Source organism: Xyrauchen texanus, chromosome 42 (genome assembly GCF_025860055.1).
Source record: "Xyrauchen texanus isolate HMW12.3.18 chromosome 42, RBS_HiC_50CHRs, whole genome shotgun sequence".
NCBI classification, from domain to species: domain Eukaryota; kingdom Metazoa; phylum Chordata; class Actinopteri; order Cypriniformes; family Catostomidae; genus Xyrauchen; species Xyrauchen texanus.
The window spans coordinates 20,401,004-20,420,873 of NC_068317.1; the positions used below are offsets into that span (position 1 = coordinate 20,401,004).

Consider the following 19,870-nt stretch of genomic DNA (forward strand, 5'->3'; position numbering starts at 1 on the left):
TTTGAAAGTTTAATTTCAATTATACTAAAACAATAATTCATCTTTAAAAAAAATGTCATGTAAATGGTTTAGACAGAACGAAATCATACCAGTCCAATTTTTGCGAAGTTGGACTAACAGACCTAGAAAAAGCTAGTTGCTGTTGCTTGCATGCTTCGAAAGGCAAAGGTGACACATGCATGTGTTTAACACTTCCTCAGCTGATGTCCATCCATCACGTCACACTATTATTCAATTTCAATTCATTGCACTTTACTTTTATTTACTTACTGTATACTCTATTTGGACTATTGGTATTTTACATATTTTGCACATTTTCTCATTGTATATGCAAATAATTTGGCAATATGAATGTACAGTTTCTGTTATACCAATAAAGCACGCTAAATTAAAATAGTAAACAGAGAGAGAGAGAGAGAGAGAAAGAAAGTGAAGGAGAGAACGAACAGTGGTTAAGAATGATAGACCACAAGGAACAAACTGTGAAATAAATATTTATATGCTTCTATTATTTTTGTATGTGTGAGGAGGTAAAAGGTGAATGTGTGCTTTGTGTGTGCACGGTACTTTCTGAGTTTCCAGGAGGCCTGAAGAGCAGGGAATGCTGGGAGCCATGCAGGATTAATAGTATTTATAAAATAGATCAGCCGCGTTTCCAACTACACTTGGCAATGCTTTCGTACATGCTGCACGGTTACTTAGCATTCATCATTTTTATGTCTGGAACAGTGAAGCCTGTGTGTATGTACTTGTGTGAGTGTGATTTGTGTTCAAGTTTGTACGACTTTTAAAACTCATACTGAGATGATACTGTAAGTATTGTGTGCAATCATCGTTGGCTGGACTATGTGTCGTCTTAAATGACGAGCAAGAAAAACAAATACAACTGAGTGTGCACAACTGTGAATCAGACTTTACTGAGAATTAGCCACGGTCTGTATTAAAAACATATGTTGAACAATTTAGTGTTGTATTTAAAGGAATAGGTTACCCAAAAATGGAAAACTCTGTCATCATTCACTTACCTTCATGTTGTTCCAAACCCCTTTGACTTTTTTTCTTCCATGGAACACCAAAGGAGATGTTAGACTGAATCTCCGTCACCGTTCACACAATAAAAGTGAATAGTGACTGAGAAAATCTCCTTTTGTGTTTCATGGAAGAAAGAAAGTCATACAGGTTTGGAAGTCATACTTGTTTGGATAAAGTGAGTTTTGATTTTGGGGTGAACTCTCCCTTGAAGTGCGAGAAAGAGAAAAAGTGTGCCGAAGGAATGTTTTTGGTTCAAAGCATATGGGAGGCTTGCTTGTCTATGAAGGAATTCGAGAGAAGAGTTTGAAATAATGCTCAGGCAGGCAGTGGCCCCCCTAATGGGAGCTGCTTCAGAATTCCTTAAAGACAGATACCAGGGAGAGCCAAACTCTTTCACAGAGCAAAAACAAATGGGCAAAGCTTTAAAATATGGAGACATGAGTCAACGTCGTGCTCACGATCACACACACAGCACCCTCCCCAAATAGCCGTCCAACCCCTGAACAGACTAAGTGAGGAGTCTTTATTAAATTAGAACGAGGGGCCAATGTGGGATCATCAGACATAAGGGATCATAAGAGCTCGCATCTGCATGCCCCTAGCAGCCCTTGCTCTTAATTCATAGAATGATAGACCTTATCAATTACATCTCACATATGTACATGGACCTATCCATGTGGCAAGACAGCAAAGAAAAGGAAAAAAAGATAGAAAGACAGAGTATGAATAAAAAAAGGAGGTGAGGCAAACAGAGAGGGAGAACAAGAGGCTGAAAGTTAGAAAAAACAAATGAGCTTTGAGAGAAGTGAAATCCAATGCGCCATTAAATGCCAGGAGCAGTAGAAGGGAGATTAAAGGGATAGTTCACCCAAAAATGAATATCCTGTCATCATTTCCTCACCCTGATGTTGTTCCAACCCCACACAACTTTCTTCAGTGGAACACAAATTGAGAAATTTTAAAGAATGCGCTGGTTGTTTTCACACAGGAGTAAATGATGACAGAACTTTCCTTTTGGGTGTACTATCCCTTTAAGAAAAAGTAAGCTAGAGAGATTTGGGGTAGATGATGTAAAGCATTTTTGCTTTGCGGAGGTGAAGATGGTGTCAAGAATCTAATGTGAAATATCATCTTGAGAGAGGATCCTGCCTCGACTAGCCCCACCAAACCAAAGCTCCTCACACTATCACACAAACATGCATACATAGTTCCTCAGAACATCATATGTGGCATCCATAGGTATACAATGGGGTCCAAAATTCTCAGACCTCTGATTTCTACAAGAAATCTAAAATTCATTGATTTTCTTCACTTAAACTGTTATGTCGTTAATTTGTATTTTTAATAAATAAAGAAAATGATCTAAATAGAATCATTTTCACAACTGGTCACAGACTTCTAGTCCCTAGTACTGTACTGTATATACACACACACACACAAACTCACATTCTGGTTTCCAGACTCAAACTGCACCTCATTATACAAATATACTCTCGCAAAATTGGCACACTATTTCTTCTTTTCTTTAATTTCTTCCTTTCTCTCTCTCTTTTCCCCTTCTCAATGTATCAAGAAGAAAGCAGTGGAGAACAGGGAGGAGGCCCTTTACTAATGGGGCCAGTGGTTCACCCGAACACATACACACATACATCGTGGTGGCTCACATTACACACCCCTTCCCGCGCTCCAACACTGACTAACTTAGTGGCAAAACATCACCAGTATTTCCCAGCCTGGAATACAACCACAATACATAACACACACACTTTAGAGCCATGTGAACTCAACACAACACAATATCATCAAGGTTCAAACCCCTGTAGAACAGATCTAGTTAGAAGAACACATATTTAGGTGTGCGTGGGTACTCACTCGCTGCAGTAACACTGGCTGGCACGCTAGCGCAGGACCCAACGCTGGTGGTGGCCACACACTGGTATCTGCCCACAGTGAGGTTAGTAAGGGAGGGGATGTAGAGAGAGTCAGGCTGCACCAGAACTCCCAGCTCCTCATTGCCCCCAGCTGCCAGCTCTCGCCCGTTTAGACGCCAACTGATGTTGACATGGTTGGGCAGGGCACTGCAGCGCAGGGTCACGCTGCCCCCCAGTTTCTGTACCACAGAGAGAGGCTCCTCTGTGAAGACAGGGATGTCATCTAGAAACAGAGAAAGTGGGAAAGACACAAGAATGGTGAATAAATACATAATTTTTCCAAAACAAACTATTACAGAGGCCACTTTGTACACTTAAGCCATGCAGTGACATCTGCAAACAAATGATGCTAGACCTTTTCTCAGAACTAGCTTCACCATTGTCATTTTTCAGTTATATTTAACCAACTGGTCTTAAGGTGTGTTTTAGTTTACAGTATGTATGTATGAAGTCAGTTCCCCTTAAGTTCACACAGGTGTCCTAGCAGAGCAACCACAGTTGGAGTTCAGCACATTAACTATGTTCCACTAACATCTGACAACCAGAAAGTGTACAACTACATTGACAAATACAAGTTTGAACAATGTATCAATAATATTATAATTTAAAACCTAACAAACTTCTTTCTGTGAAATGTTTTGCTTTTGTTTGTGCTTCCTTAATAATAAATGTTACCCCCCCCCCCCTTTCTTTTTTTTTTTTACATTGTTATCTAATGTAATGTCATTCAAAAATTATTTGTTTAAATCTGTTCTGTTTGAAGTGTCCAAATACTTTTTGGGGCCACTATATATTTAATGCCACCTACACAAAATTATATTATATACAAACTATATGAATTTTTGGTTGGTAGATGTCAACTAAGACATCTTAGTAGGACACCAGAGACTCACCACTGAGAGCAGCACTACCCTGCAGGCAGCACAGCAGCACACCCAGGGCACAGAAAACTCGAACCTTCCGTTTCCTTTCCCAGGGTATCCAATCCAATATACCAGACATCTTCCATACACTACCCCTGGCAGATCAAGAAACAAAGAGAGGTTATCAGCCAAAAAATTTTCACAACAACATGAAATTTTACTGTTTGTATGGTGACTATATTCAGGAACCAACACAAACTGGGGATATGCCTTTCCAGCCCAGCCTGCCGGCAGGTAATCCCCACCTCTTCGGACCTGGGAGGCTAACAAAGGGAGGGAAAAATAACAAAAAAAGAGGGAAAGGCCAACATGGAGCGACAGCGGGAGAGAGAGAGAGAGAGAGAGAGAGAGAGGGTTAGAGCAGGTTCTCCGATACGCCGTAGCCTGGTCCTCAGCCACTCCTCCACCCTCTAGTGGATGACAGCCGCGCCTCCCTGGGCGGATCAGAGGCAGTCCTCTGGTCCCTGGCGGACAGAACACCCAGCAGCATTCTGGTTGATTTGGGGTTCACCTTCCCCTGATCAGGTTTGTATTTTAGGTGCCCTTTACAGAATATTTGTTCTTGCAATTAAAAAAACAGCTAGATGTAGTGCAAATGAATGAAATATAATGCAAGGGTCCTTAGACATGTTTTTAAAAGTGTAACTACTTTTAACTTGGCACACAGTCTTAAAAAAATGCTTCAAAAAACTTTTCTGAGAGACACCACTTCAAAAAATTTCAAAATTAACATAAAATATGTAGAAAACAAAAGAATCAAATCAAATTAGCTATGTTGAACCATCATATCCCATCCCAAGCACAAACACAACCTTGTATCCTAAGGTAGACAAAACGCTAAAACAGACTTTCAGTAAAGTTATGTGTCCTGTTACTCCTAAAACAATTTGTCTTCACAATCCCTACTAAGGGCATCACCAAAACATGCTGAAACACACATCCGTTTGAACCCACATCTACTGGGCTTGTGCTGTTGAGGCGGGTGCCCGGATAAACTAGGGGAAATCTGAGTCCCCTCAGTCAGGTTTAACTGATACAGGCACAGGTTCAAACGAAAAAGGTCTGCACACAAAGAACAATGGGGTAGGGGTGGGGGGGTGATATAATTTGTATTTTCTGGAAATAATAAGCAGGGTAATGTGATTATTACAAAGTCACAAACAGAGGAAAGAGCCAGTGAAAAAGAGTTATTGTTAGTGTATTAACAGTTAATGCAGGAAAGGGAGCAATTCTCTTTCCCTCTGCACTCACTGCCAAGTTTCCCAAATTCTTTCCTGTCAGGTTAAACTAACAACTTCCCGTCAGGAGGAGGGTGGTCCACAGCTCCCAGACTGCAAATCTCTCTCTCTCTCTCTCTCTCTCTCTCTCACACACACACACACACTCACAAGTCTACTCTCATCGATTGTACGTAATGATTAATGAAGTCTCGTAGAAAGATTCAGAGCTCAAACATGGGCGGGAACCACTGGACAGAACTCCAGAAAAAATCGTTTGCAAAAATCAATGAAGTTTGCGTCTTGGGATTCTGAGTTGTTTTTCTGGAGTTAGTAGGTACATAGCCATTAGCTATTAGCCAGACTCTGCTGTCGGAATAAAATGTATTCCATTTACAGACTTTTACTACGGTTGGCCTTAAATAAATGTTTTTCTGTTCCAACACAAAAATAAACAAGTCATGCTGTCTGGATAGAGCTGTAGAGAGATTATTTAGTCTGGAGTGGTTCAAAAATGTTGGACTCGTCTTTTTATTAATTACCATGTGTTAAAATGATGATCAATTCCCCTGTCTGTTACAACCCAAGACTGTTTGTTTCTCTTCTTCGAATTTGAAATGGCATGACGTTGATTCTAGGCACACCAGGCTACCTCACAGTGTAGCTAAAAGCAAATCGCCCCAACCAAACGCTCAACCTAAAAAAAATATCAACTAGTTTCTACCAGACTTAGACCCCATTTCCACCTGGTATTAAGATGCGTCTCGGGTGATCTGATCACATGTGATCATCGCTGTTTACACCTGGTCGCTCAAATGTGTCTCCTGTGACCATGCAGATTTCGGATGGTCTCTGATTTCACAATGTCATAAATCTGATAATATTAATGATCCATGATAACAAACTGCAAATAAAGTCATAAAAGACAAAAAAGCACAAATAAAATCGTTGTGCTGTTTCTCCCAGATGCAGTTTGTGTTTAAGCTAAACATTAGATTAGCATTTAGAGCAGAATTGTCCGTTATTTTATTGGAGCTTGTGTATGTATTCGCTTTTTCAATTTTTCCAATCGGCAAAGATTAAACTCTTGTTTTAGCTCAGTGGTTGATTGAAATATAAGGGGAGGGGCTTTAAGGCTGTCAGGGATGCATTCAGGACAGATTATCGTTTACATCTCAGATGAGATGTGGTCACATGCGTTTTTGACTACCTCCTTATGTGGTTTTTGTTTTTTGATCACAAAATGTTTTAGACCCTGTTTACACTTGTATTTACATTTACATTTATATTTACATATATGCATTTGGCAGACGCTTTTATCCAAAGCAACTTACAGTGCACTTATTACAGGGACAATCCCCCCGGAGCAACCTGGAGTTAAGTGCCTTGCTCAAGGACACAATGGTGGTGGCAGTGGGGATCAAACCAGCAGCCTTCTGATTAACAATTATGTGCATTAGCCCACTATGCCACCATCACTCCTATATTTAAACCTGATCACTTGTGATCACATCAGCCGAATTAATCTTAATACAAGGTGTAAACGGGGTTCATCTAGTTTTTACCTCCGCATTGTGATGTATTTCACAGTAAAACCAGACAACAGAACTTTTATCCATCAGGAATTGATGAACTAAGCCAGCTGAAAAGTAAAGAAAATTCATAGATGGAGCAAGATATTAAATTATGAAGAAATCATTTTTCTTTCTTTGGAATAATGTGCACTTCAGATTCGGTCACAATAAGACCAGAACTGTGCACCAATAAAGTAAATGGGGTCCATTTTGATTTCATGTTGACTTTAATAGACAAATTGACCAGACAACATTAAACTGATCAGATTAATGATTGGCTCATATCACTGCTACTGTTAATATTACTTATATTAGTATTATTAGTACTATGAAGTTTATTTCCACAATTACAGAAAACATTAATATTATATTATTAGTAAATAGTCATTAACAGAGTGTTTTCCAAAGAACCTTACTGTATACAAGTACAACCTGACTGAAGCAACCAGGAGTTTACTGTTTTACTCAAGGGCACAGTGCTTATACTTCATGGCATTTTCCTAAAAGGCAGCATCCTTGTGGTTACAATCCCTGAGCTACACCAACTGGTGGCATTACTACTAATATCTCGATCAATTGCTACTGCTGTCTCAAGATTTGTGATATTAGAACTTTGCACCAAACAATGTTGAGTGCAATCCACATGAACACTACAACTGTCATATAGGTTAGAAAAGGAGGCAATAGTCTTTCCTTTGCTGGCAAGCCACCTGTTTAGGCATCAAAAGTTATCCCCTTGAACACACACACTCATTTATTCAAGCACACATGGGTAATCCAACTCATGTCATCACCTTTGAGACAAACACTTGGAACCATGTCTGAAGGAATATTTGATAATGGTAGCAGTAATGGAAAATACTTCATAGCAATGAAATACAATTTGTTTTACCATCACAAAATGTGTATGTAAAAATGTAGGGTCAGAGGGAGTGTTAAAAAATACTGTACATGAAAAATGTGCTGCTGTTCAATTATATGACCCTTTCAGATAACTGGAATCACATTGATCTGAGCATCTGGATAAGGGCTGTACAAAGGCATGTGCGTTTAGACTCGGAGAAAGAAACGGAGAAAGAATGAGAGAGAGAGAGAGAGAGAGACAAAAAGTATAATACTGAAGTGACTTCATAATGCCTCTTTGTCAGTAAATGGACCCCTTTCTTCTAGGCCACTCTGGTCACCATTGTCCTCCAGCTTGTGTGAAATTCATTTTGACAACCCTACTAATTGGATAAAACTTCTCTCTACCGCCCGTGGTCCTCCCTCGTACTGCTCACATTCCATCTGCTTTTCCGCACAGAAGGAGAAGAGGATCGAGGAGTAAAGGGAGGTGGGGTTTAGCTCCTTCGGACGACTTGAGTTGCTGAATATTTATCGCCCCTCTCCCTTAACCCTATTTATGTCCTTAAGCCCACCCCCAAACCCATCTTCGATTCTCCAAACATCACAATACCCCCCTTTAGATAAACACATGCGGTGTCAAGTGTGAGGACTACCGGGTTCAACTGCCTGCGTGGGCCCATGGCCCACAATGCCGCAGCGCATATCTACTATGCGGGAGGCCCGTTGCTCTGGGAGATGGTAACAGGCAGAACGCACCTTAATAGAGTGGAGAGTCTTTGTAAAGCAGTGAGCCGGCGCACGGACAATAACCCCACGGCCCCCTGTGAAAGGAGAGATGCTTCTCAGAAGGGTCAGAGGAAGAGCTGATAGGGGTGGTTCAATGGCCTAGTCAGGGTTGGAGCTTTGGTTAGAGATGTGGGGGTGGGTAGAGGGTATCTGAGCTTTTGGGGTCCAAATTAGAGTGTAGATGTCAACTGGTTAGTGACTAGGCACGAGGGGGAATTGAAATGGTGGATGTTGAAGTATGTTGGCCATTTTGCAGAAGCAGCAAATTCGGGAAAGTACAGTTTAAGGGACAGGTTTCACTCATTTCACACTTATATTTACAAAAATCTTGATATTTTATCTCAGGATCCTGTATTTATATTATAACACCAAAGAATAAATTATTGTAGTTAAATTTTTCACATGAATATTTTTGAGGGAAAAAGAATGACCACCTCTTAGAGCAAAGTGTGTGAGAAATGAAGCACTCAATTATTCAACTTAATTTCTATTCAAACAAAATTCAAACTCAAAAAACAGTTCAAGGAACGAAAAACCAAAAATGAACACCATTTTTAGCAGAACATAACCGAAAACCAAAACAAAGTGATTTTCAATTATTTTGGCGAGAAGACTTTATTTTCAATTACTGGTAACTGGTTATATAACCAGTTCATTTTATTCAAATAAATTTTTCATGGAACTAAAGGCCAAATGTTTTGAATTACACCACTTGCCCCAAAATAATTAAACATATGTTTTGATCCTGAAAGAAACTGCTGCATCACACATTTCTTTGCCTAATTGCCTGTTGTGGATGTTGCATTCTCTGAATGAACAGATATGTATAATTATTACATAGCCATGCCTGCCTTATACAGATACAAGGAAATCATTATTAGAGCTAAAAAGTACATTTCTCAGTTGCTTCCAAGTCTTAAATGAATTATTGTTAAATATGATACATTAATACAGATTTGATACTGCTGGGCTTTGACTCAGAAACAGCTCTGTAAATACAATTACACTTACTGTTAATTAATTACCAGTACTTCCGTATCAATACTAAATCGATACTATAATCAACAAATAAAAAGCAATTTTTTATGAAATTACACAGAAAATGACTTGATTAAAAGAACTGCATAAAGTCTCACAGATACAAATTATGTGTTTTCCACTTTAATTATGTGAAACTCCCATAATGCTGGGATACTCCCTTCGTTACTGTCGAGCTGAGAATCATGTGACAGAGCAGAGCGGCACTTCTTTTTCATTCTGTAGGGTCCAGTGCATTTGACTGTCCATCCATCCATCCATCCATCGTCAACCGCTTATCCTGTGTACAGGGTCGCGGGCATTTGACTGTATATTATTTAATTAAATTACATCTTCTGCTGTTTAAAGATCACACTTGGCCATATCCAGAGGCTTTTTATTTTATTTTAAAATTGTCTTTGATTTCATCTCAAAACAGTCAAATCTCATTTCATTTTGCTAATGACAGCATACTGTAATATGGTACCGAAATTAGCAACAAAATATCATACCATTTTTTGGTATTGCGGTACTTTGTTAGTACTGGTAAATTGTGCAACCCTAGTGAGGTCACAATATCAGTTTTGATTTGAAATATATATTGTATCCCATCCCAGATATTGGCATAAAATATTGCCAGATCACTGTGGATTTCAATTCCTAATATACTTATAGGGCTGCAACAAACGATTATTTTGATAATTGATTAATCTAGAGATTATCAGAATGATTATTAGACTATTCTGCGATTATTTGCAACAATTAATCATTAGCTCTTAACCGATTATTCAGCTTGTGGCCCGACTTAAAAGGTTGTAGGACAAAAAAAAGATTTTGTCCTCTTTTTTTAACGTGATTAAAAAAAAAAGAGGACAAAATCTTCTTTTAAAATTACCTCTAAATGACATTCACTGAACGAAAGGGAAAAAAATACTTTTTAGTCAGTTTAATTGAGTAAAGAAATTCACTGCAAAAAATCATATTGTTATCAAGTGTTTTTGTCTTGTTTTCCATTTAAAATAGTCTAAAAATCCTTAAAACAAGATACAATTTTCCACTGCACGTTACAGTTTGACTTGCCTCAATTCTACTCGCTTTACATTTCTGAGCTTGCATTTCCACTGCAGTTTAGTGCCTCCTCAGCGTGGGTGGGATTATAGGATGATCATCATAGTTGCGCCGCCTGTACTACCGTGACATCATCTTAAACGCGACACAAACATTACTGATGATAAACAATAACACGACTGCTAGCTGTTAGCTACTAGCTCATTGTGCTGCATAAAGCAGTTGTTGCATGGTGATTTTACACAAGTGTAACAGTTAAATTGGCCAGGTTGTTTTAGAAGCAAGCTTTCCAGTAGCTGGTCAACTGAATAATGTGAAGCTTTCAAGCAGAGTATAGAGTTAACGTAACAAAACATACCATCCTACATCATGGCTGAGTCCATGGCACTCTCCCTCCCATTGCTTGCCGGTCTAGATAGCGTCCATTTGGTCGAACCACTTCCACTTTTCCACTTTTTAATGGTTCTGTAGTCACTTTAAAAAAAAAAATTTTTACATTTCCCTATACTGTTGGTTGGTCCGGTGGTAGCCGTGTGCGGCCAACAGCTGAGACATTTGCTCAGAGATATTTTCGCTTCACTCATCACTAACAAGTGGACCGTCTGCACCTCGTTTATTGACCACGGCGTGGTTTTGCGCACAGCCATTTCTTTTTTCACAATTCGAATGTTGCATGAACAAATGATACTAATATCGCTGTTACAAACTTTAAAACTAGCTGGTTGATGTCACGTGTCGGAAATCCAGTGATGCTGGTAGTGACGATTCTCCCTGACCAATCAGTGATCTGCAGGATTCTGACATCACATTTAGTATCGGCTTGGCTCGCTTGGAACCTCGAAACGAGGTGGTACTAAAAGAAGTATCAGGTACCAGGTACTATCCACAGTGGAAAACCCCCAAAAAAGTGTCGAGTTGTACCGTGCAGTGGAAAAGGCCCATTAGACTTGCTTTAAGAGAATGTATCTTATATATAAGTGTATTTTTTCACTTGGTTATACTTCTATGAGTGCAATAAAGACAAAATATACTTCTATTCAAGATCTATTCTCTAAAAGCAAGTCTAAATATCTTATATGCTGCTTCTCAGGTGAATGCTTCTTTTTTCTGTGAAGGATTTTTAGATATTTTAAAATATTTCTATTTTTAAAATTATATTCAACATTCTCAGAAAAAAAATGTCTTCTGCATTATAGCTTCTAAAGAAAATGTACACTGTTTTAAAGGAGTTTTCCATATTTATATTATAAAACAAGAAAAAAATAAAACAAATTTATTGCAGTGTATAATGGAGCGAGCGAAGGCTACCCTCTCTCACCTTTCTATTCACTTCAATCCATCTTTAACTCACAAAAATAAAAACGCTCTTAATAATAAAGCTGTGTATTGCCAATTTTATTCACTTCCACGATTCTTCATATATTATGATTCGAAGTCGCGAGCCATCACGTTATACTCTAGCTCCATTAAGCGTGCGCGCTCGATGGACGAGCGTCCCCGCGACAGAGTGTGCCTTAGCCAGATGACGTTTCAATCTCTCTCCCTTAGATCGGAACACTTCACGCAACTCACAAAAGAGGCGCTGACCACACAGAGAAATGCCAGTTTCAGAGTTTGTAGTTATTTACATGATATGCTTCCATATTATTTGAACTTTAATAAAGCTATTACACATCAAATATAACTGCAATAAAGATATAACTCCAGGGTGTTTAATTTAAAGAGCTCCAGCTCACCATTTTCCACAACTTATTCCCTCATACTTTACGATATACATCACCTGAAGCTGTTTGGAAGGTTTAGAGTGCATCTGGACTGTGAGCAGTATAATTCTTCCTCTCCTCAGTCAGGCATGAACTGCAGCACTGCTCTCGCACATCATCAGAATTTTATGTAATCTCATGCTACGTTAAATAAAATCAATCGGCTATTCGACAACGAAAACGACATTGTCGATAACACCAACTAATCGTTTCAGCCCTATATACTTGTACGGTGTATCAAAATTTACTAACCTATTATAACTTAGCACTGGGCTAAGTCCACCTGCAACCCAAGCCATTACTTTACTCACCGTCACTAAACATCTGGAACTTTCTCATGGCTCTCAAAACAGATTAGCAGGTGTAGGCAAAGCGGAATCTCTTTCAGTTCAGCATAGACTCCCAACAATTCATTGCACAGACATCAGTTGTTCCCATGCCGGATCATTAAACATCAAACGCAGCATTAACAAGGCCAATACACCCGTCATCACAGTACCCTTCAGTGTATTAATGAGCAACATCCACCCCTGCCCAAAAATATAATAATGAGAACCACTCAGCGGATTAACGAGCAAAACACTGAGCCAAGTCCAGAGGCTCTAATCAATTAGGCACATATGCATAATTCATATAACAAGGCAGCATTAACTAGTGCACGCTAATTATTGAGTTCGAGTAGGATGGTCACATGACAGAATGCCTCCATTTCGACAGATGATGGGAACTGTTAGTTAGGATTAGACTGACTTTATTTTCAAGCTTCTTCCTACCAAGCCAGGTATTATGAGAGGTCCAGTTCAACAAAAATCCATTACAAACTGCCTTGGTAATGCTTATTACGAAAAATATTGTCAAGTCATGCAATCTGTGAATGGGCTCAGTGAGCTTAGATCACTACATACACTTATTACAAACACTGAAAAACATTTAGGCTAACTTCAGAAGCCAAGATATGTTTGATGTCTGTGCATATGCACTTTGAATAGGAAAATGGCTAAAATTAAAATATTTGTAGTCATGTAGTCAGTTGTAATGACTAAAAGGAAAATATACAGGCAGCACAAGTATCATACAAAATTAAAAGACATCACCAGGTCAGGAATAATTGCAAAAAATGTGAGGTGTGTGTTGACAGTTTCTCTTCACTCAAAGTGATCATGTTTTAACACCCTCATGTTTTTACAAGAACTCAACAGCTGCACTAATTTATCAAATCCACTTTCAGAATCAAAAGCTATCCAACAGATTCACATTTATATATTTTCTTTTATGCATCTGGCAGACATTCACTCAGTCAACACAATTCTAGAACATTTGTTTCTAGAACATTTGATTTCATTGTGTTCTATCCAATTAAATTTGTAACATTTAAGTTAACTTAATCCATTTGGTCTACATGTTTGGACTACATGAATACTTTTTGTAGAACTGATAAAACTGGGCAGGGGATTTCCATTTCCCAGCATGCTCTGCATGGGACTGGATGGAGAGAACAAATGTTGAAATTAAGTGTTATTTTATACATTATCCAAGATGGGAACGGGAGATTTTTTAAAGGTTAATGTTTTGTCATACTGGTATTTAAATAGTGTCTGATATGCTGGAGTTTTGAGGGTTGCCATTGTGTTTTGATTTGAGTACTGCGTATCTCTATAAGCAGTTGCAGTCAAATTGACAGAGCTTACACTTGCTCATCTGGCACATACTAATGATTAATATAATAAATTAAGTTGGACTAACATAAGAATTAAGTTTTTAAACTAAACATTACAAAATGTATTTTGATGAACCTGATGAAGTTAAGTTAAAACAAATAAACAAACACTGATTTGACCTAATCCAACAAAATTAAGCTGGATGAATGAAACTGACTTAATAAATAAATTACTTGTAAAAACTCAATCCAGTAAGGGTAACTTTGTGAAACTTTTACAGTTTGTGTGTTCCCAAAGATTCAAACCCATGACCTTTTAAAATCATGAAAACTTTTGGAAACCAAATGCTCAAAATGTAATCATTCAATGTATGCCTAAACACACACACACACACGTCATTTGACAACAGTAAAGATCATTCGAACATATAGAATGACATTAATACAGAATAATGTTTTATGCAAAACCACACAAAACAGACACTTTATGCATGTTAGTTGCAGAGCAGCGGTACGATGAGCCGTGCAGAGCAGCGGTAGGATGGAGAAGAGAAGGGAGGGAACAGTGCGGGTGGAGGGGCCCCTGCTGCTCTGGCAGCTTTTCCATCATCCTGAATGGAACCAATTATAAATCTAAAGCAATTTCTCCACATTATTCAACAGGAACTCAGTGAGCTTAGACTGCCTGCGTGCTCACCAGCAAGTTTCAAATGATCAGGAAAAAACACCTCCAGAAAGGGAGGGAAATTCAAATATGTAATGAAATAATAATAAAATGTGTATAAACTATTTATAAAACACTCATGTGTAATAATGCTCTGTTGCCACAGAAAATGGCTGTAAACAACACTGACACAACAAACTCAAACAAAACGGTCGGAAAGCAAACAAAACAGGACTTTTAGTGCAAATGCGTATTTAAAATGTCTTTTAAAAATAGCAGGTTAGTGAAGGTTAAGGTCTAATTATTGGGTCTTTAATAGCCATAGGTTTGGCTTAGGCAGGGAAGTTCTCATCAACTATAAACACCTGCAGCATCCATGACCACACAGTTTGTAGACACATCAAAAGCAACACAAACCACATAATAAATAAACCCTAAGAACTGCAAAACAATACAGTAGCCCTTGGCACTGGATGTGCCATGATGTCCAAAAGGCACAAAGATTGTCATACCAAGAGGAAAACATAATCTGCTTCTTTTTCAACACAAACTGCTATGCTGAAGCAAACGTGTTTAAACAAAATTATAACATTATAATTGTTATTTTTCTACTTTTGAGTACAATGCAACTAAAAAAGAGATGTTTAATGTCTGCACCACTAGCATCACCACCTGTTTTCAAAGCGTTTTCCTCAAACATTTCCCCATTGGACAGCAAAACAGAAAGTCCGACCTGAGATCATTGTTTGAGCCAATGTTTCTATGTCAAGCTGGTGGTGATACTCAAACAAACAGAGCAATGTTTTGATAGGGGAATTATCCTATGGGAATTAATCTGCAAATGGCGTACTAATAGTTGACTCTTCATATTAAGCTGGGATAGGATCAAGCATTTTAACACTGGAAAAAAATTATACACTGGTCCTTTAAACATATAAAACAAGTGTAACAGAAAAAAAAAAAATATTCAAGCATCTTCCATAATATGATTGTGTCTCAAATTTACACGAATAACTTGAAATCAATTATCGAACAATTACAGAAAGTGACATATAATCTATACTCCATAGACAATGAAGAGGATTTTTGAAGTGTGTGCGAGAATGATTCAGAGCATGAGTGTGAATGTGACAGTATGATCTACAGCTCTCTGAAACGGAGTTATCGAGCGAGTGTGAATGGTCTCTCAGAGTGTCACCATTACTTTGGGCTTGTCAAATGGTCCTTAATCTTTGTACAAATATCTGCTTTACCCACACTGAGCTGTTTGTCTGCAAACAGTCGCCGCTTACTTACCCAAGTCTGGAGTTTATCAATGATCTCATTCCCTTGCAAAAGACACACGTACACAAAAAACAATGTGCAGCTATATGTGAGTGTTTCTATTGATGTCAAAGACAACTGTAATAAGATATGACATAATAATACTGTACTAACAATTAGTAAAACAACTTCAAGTGAAATGACAAGGTAACACATTAGCAGCATTTAATTATGGCAGACTATATGTGGGAGCAAATTTTCAGAAATATTTCACAAGGTTTTTCACAAGTTTAAAACTTGACAATGATAAATGGGAAAGTCAGTCTCTAACATTTCACATAACACCTATTTTTATGTTCCACAGAAGAATGATGTCATACAAGTATGGATTTTGGAACAGCACGGGGCTTAGAACGTGAAGAAACCATTTTCTTTATTGGGTGAACTATCCATTTTAAGGATTTTTTTTTAAAGTGAATATCTCAGCCCTGTAGGTCCAATCAATGCAAGTGAATGGTGGCCAGAAATTTGAAGCTCCAAAAAGCAAATAAAGACAACATATAAGTAATCAATAAGACTTAAGTGGTTTAATCCATGTCTTCTGAAGAAATCTAAAAAGTGTGAGTGTGAAACAGACCCATATTTAAATCTCCACTTTCACATTTTTCTTCTTTATGATGATTCACATTTTTTGTGCATATCACCACCTATTGGTCAGGGCTGATCAAATGTGGAGATTGATAGTAAATAATTACTTAAATATTTATCTGTTTTGCACCTGTCATATTCCTTCAGAAGACATGGATTTAACCAATGGTCGTATGGGTTACATATATGCTGCATTTATGTGCATTTTGGCCACATTCACTTGCATTGCATTGACCTACAGAGCTGAGATATTCTTCTGAAAATCTTCATTTTGCAGAGGAAAGAAAGTCATACACATCTGGGATGGCATGAAGAAGTAAATGAGATAATTTTCATTTTTGGGTGAAATAATCCTTTAAGGTTTTTTTTTTTGTTTTGGGTTTTTTTTTCATAAAAAGGCTCTAGTTTCTTCAACAAGAGCAGCACAAGAGCCCAAGCTGTAAATCCACTTCTAATGTGAAAGGGAAACAATAGCCACCTGGACGTCCAGGTGTAATAATGTGTCTAATGAAATGGAGAAAGGTCTAAAACTAAATTATCTCAGCCAGGTGCAGCCCCAACAGCTACTTAGAGGCAATTATTTCTCACTGCAGTCTTAAAATTGCCTCTTGACAGCTGCCATACTTTTGAGCTTTGTATAATTCTGAGTAACCAGGGCTTATGCATTTGGAAATAGCAGACTGACAAGGTGTGCGTTCCACTAGGAGAAGATAATCCTGATTGGAGATCATCTCTTACACACTAACCTGCAGATTGTTGCCTCCAGGCTATTATGACTGCATGAACATACCCGCTATATTATACATGAAAGTCAACCAAGGAGTTTTTTTTTATTACCCAGTCTTCTTTTGCAAATTAACAGAAAAGTTACACCCTTTATGAAAACAATAAGTCTTTCCAAAAACCTCTGCGGCACCAGGAAACCTCCGAACCCAGTTAGATTTAACTATCCTCTAAAACCATATGAAATAAGTTCATAGATGAAAATCACATTTCTATATGAATGCGAGGACAAACGATTGCACGCCCTTATATTGAGACAATGACAACAAATCTAGTACAATCTTCTGATGCCCATAGACCTGTGTATTTTTCAAAGGAAACAAGAGCCTTTAAAGACATATGTCACCTCCCCAGCTTCTCTGCCACAATGAAACCCAATGCCCTCATCTCTCCCATCTAATATGCTGTTATCAACCTTTCCAAATCCCCAGGCAGGCCCCTTTGGCACAGCTATGGGATACCTGTTACACTGAAAGAATGTGGTGCAGTGAGGGCATGTCATCTAAATTCTGTGCATCCATCTGTGCACAGCTAATAGGCCTTCCAAACATTATACCCAAATAAGGTCAGAGCTCTATGAAAGCCAACAAGATAATCAGACTGGAATCAATTATGAAACAACTTTGATCCACCCGACCGCCAATCATCTTTAGCAAAAACCCAGCTACCACAATTTTTTCTTCAAATTGAATTCTTGGCATCCGAGTGTAGCTATCAGCTAGTTTAAAACAATTGCGTGTCCAGGCAGCATTCCTCAGTTTATTCCCAGTTGGCCTGTTTTCATTATAGGAGATAGTGTAACCCAAGACTAATTCTTAGAACAAAAACAACACCTGGGCTATCGAGGTTTGAGCAGCTGAATAATTTAATTGCCTAATTTGTAACGTTGCTGTGTTGTTACTTAATAATGGTACTGACGGGCTATATGAACATTTACCCAGGAAAGTTGTCCACATGGCTAGGTACAATTTGCTTGCATCCGATCTATAGATAAAGCTGTACTGATATTATCTGACAGAAAACAAATAATATTTTCAGATTTTATCAATAATGTATTTTTTGTCCCCACATTAAAGTTAATAGCCTAAAATTACACTCAACTGACATATTTATTACTTCTAACAGCTTTAAAAAATAAACTGAAAGAATACGAAAGGTATATTTAAAAAATATATAATAATTGTTCAGTAACCAACAGGTTTGGACATTTTGGGGCAGGTTTCTTGATGCCCTATTTTTATTATAGGCTGAAACATGTTTCATAACATTTTTAATGTGGAAAAACACATAATATAATATATCACCAAATACAAATGTAATTAGAATGACAATGAAAATGCAGAATGGTATAAATATGTGTTTTGATTTGGTGTTGAGCACAGTAATGACAACGAGCACATCGGAATGAGGCCTGTAAAACTATCCCAAAACCTTTCACCTACATAGAGATGCTCTCGCAACTCACAATATATTTACTGACACTTCAGTCATGCTACATCAATGCGAGCATACAACATGATAATTAAAATTGTATTCTCGTCATTTACTAGGATTAGGTATGGACCAATGGATGAGCATCACTCTCACTAGTGAAAGAGCATTTAACGTACTTTTAATGAAATACGGCTATAAATACGCCCGATTTATCACTGTATCGTTTACCCTGGAGAAAAAACTACAAATGCATCATCTGATTGTCACTTATCTAAAGCAACAAGTATCTGTTAAGCGGACGATGAAAACAAAATAGCCATTAGCTAACACCCGCATCATTTTGTTTTATATAAGTTAGGCTCTATAAAAGACGAATAACATGCAATTCAAATATATATATATATATATATTATCGCAAAAGAACACATATGTGCAGCAAAACACACGAAAGTGAATGAAACACGAGTAAGCTATTGGAATAGCATGGTGGGGTTCCTCAAAACAAGAGATGTTTTGGGGGGAGGAGAGAGAGACTTACCAGAAACGTGCAGTATATTGCAGTTGAATCCACTACTCTTTCGTGCTCGACTTTTCCCAACAAGTTTTTCCCTCGTTTAATAATAATATAAAACTGATTTCTTCAGTATATTTGACTGCTTAAGTAATTTACTACTGCAGCAGCACCGACATTTTCTTCGGTTCCCCAACTTCTCGCATTGAAAGGACGTTTTTGGATGACTGAGCCCTGGAACAATTCTCCCTTTTGCGAAGAACTTTTCGGGCCCTCCCACTTTCTCAAGAAGGAGGAGGGATCTGAACAATAAAGATTCCTTCCCAAATTTCAGATCAGTTCACGCTCGTCTCGCATCAAGAAATACAATTTAAAGACTGAGTGAAACGTTTGCAGACTCGCGTGAGGAAAACGTGCGTACTCTTCGCGTGCTTATGGTTCTTTAGTCAGCGAAATGTTCCCAAAAGTTATGTGCGCAAGGATAAGAAGCCTCCTCCCACCTCCTGCTGCTTTTTCTGTTCTCCCTGATTTAGTATGCGTTCGTCCCCTCAAGAGTTTGTAATTGACCCCTGTCTATTGAAGCTCACGGTACCGCATGTCCGAATTCGCGCACTTTCAATGTAGCCCACTGCATTTGATTAATAACGTTCTTATTGGTTGTATATAAAGTGCGTTATTAAGGTATGCTGGTAACACACTTCATTCGGAATCGTGGACATTTGTCCTGTCACCTGAAGTATGATGAACTAACAA

General features: G+C 38.2%; 1 protein-coding gene across 1 annotated transcript in view; it reads right to left on the reverse strand.

Annotated features, from left to right (window-relative positions):
- boc (BOC cell adhesion associated, oncogene regulated) overlaps positions 1 to 19,545 on the reverse strand; it is a 31,135-nt gene extending 11,590 nt beyond the window's left edge. The window contains exons 1-3 of the mRNA XM_052114407.1: positions 19,145 to 19,545; positions 3,857 to 3,981; positions 2,905 to 3,186 (exon numbers count right to left, since the gene is read on the reverse strand). Of these exons, the coding sequence (XP_051970367.1) occupies positions 2,905 to 3,186; positions 3,857 to 3,965 (391 nt within the window). The 5' untranslated portion in view covers positions 3,966 to 3,981; positions 19,145 to 19,545. The remainder of the gene's footprint in view (positions 1 to 2,904; positions 3,187 to 3,856; positions 3,982 to 19,144) is intronic.
- Positions 19,546 to 19,870: the final 325 nt, after the last annotated feature.